The 11,956-nt window shown below is 24.4% G+C and overlaps 1 protein-coding gene, 1 long non-coding RNA gene and 1 pseudogene across 2 annotated transcripts; all 3 read right to left on the reverse strand.

The window, feature by feature from the left end:
• Positions 1–1,553: 1,553 nt before the first annotated feature.
• LOC112592748 lies at positions 1,554–2,083 on the reverse strand (the record flags this gene model as incomplete). Its single annotated transcript, XM_025336899.1, has 3 exons — positions 1,958–2,083; positions 1,761–1,895; positions 1,554–1,694 (listed from the first exon to the last, which is right to left on the reverse strand). Coding segments are annotated over exons 1-3 (396 nt in total), but the record flags the coding sequence as incomplete, so codon positions are not given.
• A 1,290-nt stretch (positions 2,084–3,373) lies between these two features.
• LOC112592749 lies at positions 3,374–4,976 on the reverse strand. Its single transcript, XR_003114566.1, has 3 exons — positions 4,878–4,976; positions 4,126–4,300; positions 3,374–3,447 (listed from the first exon to the last, which is right to left on the reverse strand). It is a non-coding gene; the product is annotated as an uncharacterized LOC112592749 (long non-coding RNA).
• A 1,278-nt stretch (positions 4,977–6,254) lies between these two features.
• Positions 6,255–6,867, reverse strand: LOC112592745 (annotated as a pseudogene).
• Positions 6,868–11,956: the final 5,089 nt, after the last annotated feature.

Raw genomic sequence — 11,956 nt, forward strand, 5'->3', positions numbered from 1 at the left:
ATTATCAGATATGAGTATATGACAATCAATTTTTGAAATTAATAACTAAAATGTTATTTAATGAATCAATTTGTTATACTTTAACCAGTTTAAAGGGTTTTAAGCCAAAGTTTTTTTTTTAAATTATCCTAATACAATTACTAAAATGTACATTTTTTGCATTGAAATCGATAAATAATAATTATAGGTATAATATAAAATAATACAATATTACATATAAAGTTTGTAATAAATTAATATTCAATACTCATCATGGTAATGAAGAGTTTAAATAAAGATATTAAATAATATAAAATGCGATTAACCAACATTTTAAAATCTTAATCTCCCTTCTATGAGTATGCCATACATGTTACCAAAATCTTTATTATCTTATTTGAAGAGATGTGCCACAGGTTTTTTTATTTTTATAATTCAAATAAAATATATCTTAGACTAGAATCAGTTATAATTAATTAGGATATGGTAATTTTATATTTTTGAGTTCTTAGCTTTTTCTACTTAATTTTAATTTATGTTCTTTCTCTAGATTTATATGATAATGTTTAATATCAGTGTAATAAATCACTGGTGTATTTTACTAAATAATGAAAATTCAATTTTTATATTGTTCGTCAAGATTAATATTAATCAAATTTTATCTTTTTAAAATCATTGATTCAAGATCTAAACTCTGTTTATTATCATTGAAAATTAAGAGTGTTAATTAAATACAACCATTATTAACTTTTATAAAACTTAATGAATATTTCATGAATTTATTTAAAATCTATCAAATGTATTTTTTCTTGTTATCAAAATTTTTCAAACTTTTATAATTAAGATCAAGACAATTAAATTTTGAAGGAAAATTTGTTTAATGTTATATTTTCTTTTGTAAAAATATTTCAAAATACACAAAGTAAAAGTAATTTTTATTTAAAACAAGCTACTTCTTATATTTCCTTTTTTCTTAGCTTTGTAATTTTACAAATTTATACTTATAGCTGTATTTATTTAAAAGTATTAAAATTTTTATTTGTACTAGTTATAATAAAAAAAAATTCATTCAAACCAATTTCATTTTTCTTAATGTTGATTATAATTAAATTATATATTATTTTCTTTAAAGTTTAATAATTTTACAAGTTTATACCTATTTAATAAAATGTTTCATGAAAATATTTTCAAATTTTCTATTTCTATTATTTATAAAAAAATAAATAAGAACTGTTTGAGAACAATACAGATGTGTTCTATACAGCTACTTAACTTACATTGATGAATTATGTTCATATTTTTCTACGGTAAAAGCACCATTCTTTTTCAGATTTTTAATTGTATTCACAATTAACAAAGAACTTCTATGCGTAATAAATTTAAATGATATTCGCGTCACTTCGGAGTACAGTAAACACGTTTCCATGCCAAGAACACATAGTTCACTACTTTAGCCCATTCTTCACATTCAACAGACATTGCAATGATTAAGGAAAATTTTTGGGGAAAGAAATTATAATAATAACTTTGCAACATATAAATGTAAAGTTAGAAGTAATTTACAAAAAATTTACCTGAAACATCAATAAATGGTTTGAAACTTTGGGGGAAACTCTTGGAGACATATCTGGATAATTTTTTAATGTATTGTAAACAATACCTCTTAAATACGACGAACAATTGTTAAAATATCTTAATTCCAGTGGAATAGTGTCCTAGTAATTGAATAATATGATTTTAATTAATAACATAGGAAAAAAAATTAATTATAAATGCTATACCTTATCTAATACTTCTAAATTTGAAGGATAACCACTGATTATATCATGATGCAAAGTATTATTGTTTGATGGTGTTTCTACCTGGGAAGGTTTGTTAATTTCATTGGTGCATAACTTCTTGGATTGAGTAATATTCTAAAAAAAAAACAAAATATTATAACTGATTTACATCAAATAACACTAAATTGCATGCTTACAGTATCGTCTTTATTTGATGAATTAAATATTGATCTTTTATTAGTTACACCAGGTACTGGTAGTTTATCTTGTATATGTCTATTCTTCAAATGATTATTTTTTGGATGAGTAGATTCCATTTTCAATACTTTTTTTTTTTAATGTAATTTCAAATAATATCAGCTATAATATAACTGATAAATTATAAAATTAAAACATAGTACAAAAAATATGAAAAATTTCATTTAAACTTAAATATTGAAGTAGGCGACTATTAATTTATATCTATACTTGTCTTATGATCAACTTGGCTAATAGGTATAAATAGTTCAAATATATTTATACATTTTTAATGAATACAAAAACCAGTATTTGTTATAATTTGATATTTTTGATGCATACATATATTATGTATTTTTGTTGATATTTGTTTGGACTAAAAATTACTAATTTAAATATGTAAACATTAGGTTTTTAGTTTGTCAGTGAGATATAATACAATATTTTATCAAAATATTTCAACAAAATTCTAATTTACAAATAAAAACACAGATCAGTTTGAAATGGATAAGTACTGCCCCATTGAATATTTTCTTAGTAATTTTTTATTTGTCTATTCGCCTCTGTTACATGGATTATATATAAAAATATAAAATTACAATGAAAATTTTTTATCATAATATAGTGCTTAATTAGGGCCATAAATCAAAAATGCAGTATTCAAATGAATACATAATCAAAACGTATTGAGCCGATGACAATACTAGTGATGCATGCAATGCGGAATTTTTATAATTGAAAATGTAGAACTGTAAATGAGCAAACAACAATATTTATGTAATTGACAGCAATTAAAACAGTCATTTAAAAATATGTAAAAAAAAATGCTTTTCAAGTTTAAATGCACATCATAAAATGAAACAATTTATAATTCAAACTATAAAAGGTTAATATAATTCATTGGTAAAAGTGCCTTCACTGGAAGGTATCTTTAACCCGTCCTTCATGTCAATTATCTAACTCAACAATTTCGTTTATTGTTCAAAAATTTATGTAACAGATTGTAAAAATAAAAATTAAGTAATAAAAAAAAAAAAAAATATAATTCATCAATTATTTGTTAATTTTTTTTTTCTTTGAAAAGAATTTGCATCAAACTTATGAATATTAAGACTGCTTGAATTAAACATGTTAATTCAGAACACCATAATTCTAAGAACAATATGTGTCTATGTCTGAATAATAATAAAAAAAAATCATTATTCTAGTTCATTTTTGTCTATGAATCTCGCATTTTATGTCCAAAATATTTAAGCTTATTATTACATCTGGTACAGCAGCTCATGCTAAGACTTAATTTTATGTTTTAAAATCCACCATTCTATAAATAATATTAAATTTTAAGGCAAATACTTAAATTTATGAAATTTACTCACTTTAACATGGCATTGAATAGTATTGAACTATGTAAAAACAACCAGCCAGCGGCAGAAAATTAATGAAATGACACCTGGCGATAAAAGTTAAAATATTAAATAACAGTCATTTTAATTATTTTTTATATCAAAAAACATACATGCAATTATGAAAAAACTCTGCTACTTTAGAATGTTGTACAATAGATATAACAATAAAATAAAAGTTATCTAACATACTGGGAATCGTATAGTCATTTTTATTAGATGGAAAAAAGGCAAAGTAAATACTTGTCAAAATTGCAGTAAAGCTAAATTAAAATACATTTTGAATTTTTAGCATGACTTTTAAAAGCAAAAAAATTACTAAAATTTTAATCAACAAAATAATTTTTAAGTGTAGAATATTATTATTTTAAATACATTAATGATTAGTTAACAAATATTATCATTATTGTTAATATATCCAAGCATAAATTTAATTATAAATTAATGTATTTTTTTCAGCCTATTAAGCTTACAAAATATACATAGAATATAACAGATTTTAATACAATGAATATTTCTGATATATCAATTTAAGATTTTAATTTTAAATATTCTACCCACGCCACGAAGTGCTATTACTGAATAGCTTCTTCACTCAAGCCAACCATGACCAATTATAATATATCATTCCATCTATTGTGCTTATTGTAAATATATTTTATATAGATTGTACAAATAAAAATAAATACGTGAAAAAAAAAAATTTGAAATATTATTTATCTTACCCTGAGAAGTTTCACGTAATATATTCAGATTGCTTCTTAGCTTCAAAAAATATGAATATTCAATCCAGTAAACTAAAATGATATTAGTTATTTACAGTGAAATGGTAGCTTGAAGTTGAACACTAATTTTTGATGAACTAATATATTCTAAATCCAAGCTCGAATTTTTATAAATCTGTAAAAGACAATTGAATTGAAATAATGGTAATCCTATTGTAACATTATTAGAATCCATTTTGAAAAAAAAATGATTTTTCTATTTAATTTTGATTGTTATGATAGTGTTGTTGGCTAGGCGTGGACGAAGTGAACTATTTATACTGACAGACGTAGAAACATTGATTGTAAAGTTTTTTAGAGAGAGTAGAACTAATAAATATTTGACTTTCATAGAATTAAATGTAAAAGGTATTAGTTGTATAACAAAACATTTAATAACTTTAAAAGGTCAATAACTAAATATTAACCTTTAGTACATCAATATCTACTTAATATAAGTAGATGAAACTAGGGATATCAGTTTCATAAAGATCAAATAAAAATTGAATGTTTTATAAGTATTTGAATTTTGTAGTATTATACGTAAATGGAAATTCTTGTATGACAAAACAATTTTCTATAGTTAAAATAATCATTGATTGAACATTAATGACCCATTATACATCAATCTATAATTAAATTATGTAGATGAAACTGAGGACATCAATTTTAATAACATTAGATAAAAATTAAATGTTTTATAAGTATTTTACCCTTCTAAGAGTTGGCATGTGATTTGGACATTCCAATTTATGTTTATTTTTTTTGCATGCAATTTGGATGCATCGATAACATTGAACAAGAAAACCCATTCAAATTATGCAGATGACTGCAACAGATGTTTTTTAAACTTTATAATAATAATAGTAACATGTACCATACATACCATATTTAATAAGAAAAGTAATATTTATAAATTATTTTTAACAGACAAAGATAATATAATCTATAAGTTTTATGGCAGACAATATGTTAAATTGTAACAGTCAGGTAGTAATAATCTCAATAAAATTTTTTAACAACTAACATGTGAATGTTGAAAAGCAAAAATATTCCAATGATAGTTAAATTTATCAGACCAAGAAGACAATATTATTAAAACATTGATGATGCAAGATTAAATTTATACAAATAATAATAATTGACAATTCCTATAAATACAAAAGTCTAATATTACATTTTAAACCATATTTAATAGATAATATTTTGTTCTTATATTTTAGTAATTTTTTCAATATTTAACTTTTTAAGGTATTTTAAATACTTAAAGAAATAATATTAGAGAATTAGGCTTGAATCTTAATAGTTGCTTAAGTAAGAATATGTCACTTTTAACATTATTATTATCAATCTATTATAAAAGTTGTGATGATTCAACTTTTTTCTAAACTGATAAAAGATAAAGTGATAAACTCATAAGCCTAACTTATATCATTATAATCTTAAATGATCATACAATGGTCTAAGAAAAAAATAAGAAATAATTTTAAGATTATAGTATAAGGAATTAATTACGTTGACTTTTACTTAGATCAATGTATTTGTGAAAAACTTATTAAATAAATATTACTTATCAATTGTATATCAATACTAATAAATTTGATTTACTATGCTAAAAACTTTTAGATAAAACAATAAATTATTAACATTAATAGCTAAAATTTCTATTTAATGAAACAATTTTTTATACCGTAGAAATTAGTTTGCTGGTATTATATTTAGTCTTATTATATGTATGTTAATTTATTGATTGAAAAATATCTGAAACATTTGTATTATTCAAAACATTACAAACTAATAAACATTAAATTTTACCAAGACAGCAATTATATTTAATTAAGAGATTAAAATATACAGTTAGCACTGTTATTAATGGGAGCCGGAAAAAAAGTCCGGGGAAAAAAAGTACACGGAAAAAAAGTCCGACAAGAAAATTATTATACGGAAAAAAAGTCCGGTTTGTATAATATAAAAAATATTGTTTCATAATTAATAAAAATAATAAATATATATATAATAAAACAAAATTACTAAATGTATAATATATAATATAAATTTAATTTAAAACTATAAATAATTAAAATTTAAAACTAATATTTATTTCGTTTTCGAATGCAATGGCCAATATTAATTAAAAATTCTTCCACCGATATTTCGTCAACTCTAGAACATAAATTTTTTAAACGTTCACCGGTACGTTTTTTTTTGGTGTTGGAATCCCTTCACCTAATTCTTGTAACGCTATTTTAGCTCTATCTACTCCTAACTCTTCACGCATTTTAGAAATTAACTTCCAGATGGTTGGGTGCGCGTGTCCGACAAGATGCGTAAAACGATTGTTCCAACTCTCGCAAATATTGTTGGTACGATGTTGACCGTTTATCGTAGCCTCGTGAACGTTCCATATTTCTGGTGGAAATAACGGTTTATTTTTTTTTAATTTTATAGACATACCTTTTCCTGACTTTCTATATGTACCATTGACATATGTGGAATCGAAATAATCAAGAACCTCTGTAGCTTCTTCTGTACAAACCGTCTTTAAATATTGCATTCCGTTGTAAACTTTATTCATTGGCAAAAATGCTAACCCGTCTAACATAGCAAAAAAATGACTTAATGTATCATCCATTTTATATTTGGCTTGTAATCCTACTTCTTGTATCTTGCGATACGTATTTTGAGACAAGTGATAAAAACAACCTTGTATACGGACGTGCTCGCCGAGAACACACTGAGCGGCATTTATAGTTGCTTGTTCAAAATCTAAATTTATAATTTGTGGATCCGGGTAAAATTGTCGATTGTCACATTCTTTTAGAATTACGCTAAAAACTTCTTTGTAAGTACTATAATTTTTTTTTTGAAGAAAACAGTAAACTACAGTTACAAAAACATCATATTTTTTCACTCGAAAAACATATAACTGCAGGAAGTTTTCTGGACTTAACGAAAAATTACCATCACAATACCAAGTATGTGCTTCAGTTAAATATTTTAATCCTTCGTCAAGTGCAAAAATAATTATCCTGTCATCGGAATTTAATTTGTTATCATATAGCAAAAACCGTTCGTTTTTGTAAAGTGCCCATTCATCTTTAATTGTCAGTTCAACCAAAGAATTGGGTTTAGGTGGAATACCTCGGTTTCTATAGTTTCTAAGTGTACGTTTAATACTTTCTTCAGAACTAAATGATTTTAAACAATTTTGAGGAAGTTCACTTACTACAGCTGAAAATACTTGGCATGGTTTATTTGTTGTTATTTTCATTCGATTATTCATGTCTTCTTTAGCTTTCTCAACTGTCGCTAAATTATGATCACCAGCATGTGAATGATCCTTGATTAACCGAGGGTTAGTGATACCTACAGTAATTTTTTTTTTTTATAATTATTTTTAATTTATTATTATTTATTTATTGTAATTTACCTTTTGAAGTGATTAAAATACCCGGACACTTTTTAGATAATCTTTGAGAGCATTTCCAGCGGATGCTTGTTGACAGATTATGATTAACTGTGTAAGCAAAACCATTACAAATAATTTTTTTACCCGATTTCAAAATTACTAATTCTTCCATTTCGATGTGAATAACTACGAGAGTGGACAACGACTGGATTTCTTATGCGTTATCGTAACATCAATATTGTATACGTTGGGTATTTCATATTTTATCTTATAATACAGATTAATTGTGCTATCTTTATTGCCTTTTAATGTACACGATTTTTCTATCATATATTCTAGTATATTTTTTCTATCTACCTTACCTTAATACCTTCCATTTCTGTAGATAGTATAACGACGTGAAATTTTAATTCTTTATAGTTTTAAATTATATTAGATCATACCAATCATATATATTATTAATTTTGAATTAATTAAATAAGTTTAAATATTATTTATGAAACAATAAATCAAACCGGACTTTTTTTCCGTATAATAATTTTCTTGTCGGACTTTTTTTCCGAAAAAAATTAAATAGGACTTTTTTTCCGTGTACTTTTTTTCCCCGGACTTTTTTTCCGGCTCCCGTTATTAATATATTTTTACCAAGAAAATAACTTAATAAATTATTATTGAAAACAATTTACCATAAAACTACCTTCATAAATTATTTTTAAATACAATTTTTCATAAAGCCATAAAGAAAAAAATTGTAATACACTCAATTTGTAACTAAGCTGACCAATAGACCGACTAATAAAAAGTTCAATAACATTTTGAATAAAATTGATTTATTTATAAAGCGTTGAAAATAAAGACTAATTTATAATATATATTAAAATTCATATACATATAACATATTTTATATGGATAACCAATAAACTGTATTATTAAAAAAAAAAAATATTGAATAATTTTAAACAAAAATTATGAGTATTTAAATTTAATTTGTTTTCATGATATTAATAACTTATATGTAAGAAAGTATAAATTACGGACACAAATAAAAATAATTTTATGATCATTATTTAATAAACTTAATAATTATTTTAACAAGTTAATAGAACAAAAAATTAATTCTATAGTAACTACGGACAATCATTGTACCGAACCACAGAGTAAGAATCATAATAATAAATAATAATTAATAGCACATTAGCACAAAACAATATAAAAACGACACTCAATCAGCTGGGCGATCCACTGTATCCCTAGGATATGAAGTATTGGATACAAAAAGTTAAAACCATATCAATAACTGACTAGATGTTGGTAACGTGTATTCCCATTTGTTACGATATTATAAAAACGGAAACAAATAATCCATTATTATATTTTATTCCATTGCCTGCGTGATGTTCGTGTGTAAACAAACATTGCTATAAACAAGCAAAGTTGAAATCGCTGGACCGAGTAAGTACGTGTTGACAAAATAATACTAATTTGTTTTATTGTCGGCAATTTGAAAGTGATTGAAATTAAACAAATAAAGTAAGTATACATTATATCTTATATCTTCTTCTTTATATATGAAATCGAAAATAGAAATCTTTGACGGTAATGTTCTCGGAAACTATAGCAATTCCTATTTCAATATTGTTTGACTAAATCAATAAACAATTGAGTTATCTATTAATTTAAATAATAAACAAGTAAATTGTATCCCTAAATACGCATTGTGCGGCTCGGGGGGTTTCCAGCTACCTTCAATCAGACTCTTTTGTCCGTCAAATTACGTGTTTGATATCTGCGTAGATACTACATATCAGTTGTTTCGATAAATTTATCCATAAAAATAATCGTGCTTAGACCAACATGTAGTTTTGTATTTCTAAAAGTTTAAACGATAAAATACATATATTACTGTGTATGTATATATATATGTATAAATATGAAAATGGAAATCCGATATCTTGATTTTTTTTTAATGAAGGAGTACACCGTGGACTAGATTTTTGACTTAATTTCAATTCTATAAGTTAATTGAGAAATTATTTCTTTGTAAATATTGTTCAGTATCATACAGTATAGCTCGTAAAAATAAACATACGTTGAGACATATTATGTCCAATCGCAATGAAACTTTGAAAAGTTGTACAAAAACCGTGTTTCACCAATAAAAACCAGTAATTTGTATTAATTGTTTGTTTTTCCCTGGTTAAATCAGGTTATACACTTATATTAATTAACAAAATTAATATATCTTTGAGTTAGAAATTTTTGAGTTAACATACCTTATAATATGCTGTTTGCGTCATCATAGGCAGGTCTCACGGGCAACGCTTAGCGGAATAGCTTTAATAATATCAAATAATAATTGAATGTGTCCTGACTGACTGACTGATGAACATAAACAATCATAGCTCGAGGCTTGCAGTTTTCATGGTACCTACCTTCGTTCCATCAAATTAATGTGCAATAAGAAAGCATATTTTGCTTTTTAATAATGTGCTTGCACACATTTTTTGAGATTTAAGATGGTCAATAAAATGTTTAAGTTTAAAACACCATATTACATCAAATGCTAATAATAACAAATTAAACAAAGCTTGGATCATATTATTATATAGAGTTGGCATTTTTAACATGCAAAAAAGTGAACGGGGTCAGTTAGTATATGTATATATGCACATTATAATTTTATTGGGAACAAATCTAGTTAAGCGCCCCATGAATTTTTCAATTTCTTTTTTTTCAGAAGCCTTTGTATTTTAAGTAGTTGGGTTGTTTTAACGTATCTATGTTGTTAAATATACTGAAAATAACGAGGAGATCAGAATTTAGTTAAACCATTATAGCAAATTGAAATTAATGGTATTTTAATATACATCCAGCATAATAATTTGCTCACTTGAATAATTAAAATCAAAAAAATCTCTCGACTTATTATGTAAAAACACTATAAATTAGAGGTATTGCATAATGGAACAATACAAATTATAAGTGATTAACATTGATTTAACTAGGTTTCAAAACAAATAATTGAAAAATTCATTATAAGCGCGATTACGTGATTAAGAGTAGTACGCATGCGTAAAACAACAAAAAATTGCGTTTTTTGCAAAGCTTTAACACAAAAACTGATGATTTTTGCACCATTGTTCTAACTTGTTGAAAAATGAAAAATTTGCAAGGGGCGCTAAACTAGATTTATGCTTTTTATTGCAATTTTTTTGAAATATTTTTATTTTCTAGATCTTTCAAAGTACCTAGCTTAAATCTTAAATTATGTCGCTGTACGAGCTATCATTACATCAATTATGCGAAACGATGGACGAAAGTACAATGCGATATGTGTTAAAACAAGCACCACCAAACATCTGTGCAGATGTCTTACGGCTGGTTAGAAATAATTTTGTGCATGAAATTATATTTTGTCAAAGATTAAAATGTTGACTTTTGTTGAATATAGTTATTAGATGACCGACTTGAACCATGTTCACTTGATAGAGGATGTGAAATGGCTCACATACGTTCAGACCATATTGAATATACTACTTCATGTTATGATTTAACCTCTGAAAAACTTGATGAATTTGGAAAAACTCAAGAAGTATTTTTAATATATTTTTTTTATAATACCTAATTATATAAGTTTCGCATTATTTATAAAACATAGTTTAGATCAGTATGATACTTAATCATCATAAAAAAAAAAAAAAAAAAGATATACACTATTAAGATACAATAATAATATATTATGCCAATAAATCAGTTAACAAAAAATATTAAGTAAAATTATGCTGTACTAACTAAATATTTATATAATTTCGGAATTAACTTCATTTTATACAATTAATACATTTAATTTGATGGGACTTGTTTTTCCATTGACAGAGATTTCACAATAATAATAAAGATAGTTCAATCGGGAAAGTATTACGCATGAATTTAATATCATTGTTGTTAAATTGTTTAATATTAATTCTATGCTATGATTTATGAATATTTTACAAAATATTTCCATAGAATATACAACCTATACATTTGTCATAGGATTGGGTTAAGTTAAAATTTTTTAAAAATAATGTCTTTAATCAATTTAATATATGTAAATAATTTTTTTTGTAGTAGACACTGCTAAGAATTCTGTTTTTTATATACTAAAAATTGCAAAAATAACATAGATAGGTATAACACACAACACCATTGATCGTTTAGAAGTCCTTTTTTTAAAAAAAGAATCATTACAGCATTACAAAAGTATTTTATTTCCTTAATAACATGTTAAACATGGGCTTTAAATATAAGGTTTATATTGTGCTAAATAACGTTACGTTTTGAATAAATACAAATAAAGTATTTTCATAGCTAATGTTATATCAATTTTTAGTAAAATACATT

Source organism: Melanaphis sacchari, unplaced genomic scaffold (genome assembly GCF_002803265.2).
Source record: "Melanaphis sacchari strain LSU unplaced genomic scaffold, SCAv2.0 Contig18_pilon_pilon, whole genome shotgun sequence".
Classification (NCBI taxonomy): Eukaryota; Metazoa; Arthropoda; class Insecta; order Hemiptera; family Aphididae; genus Melanaphis; species Melanaphis sacchari.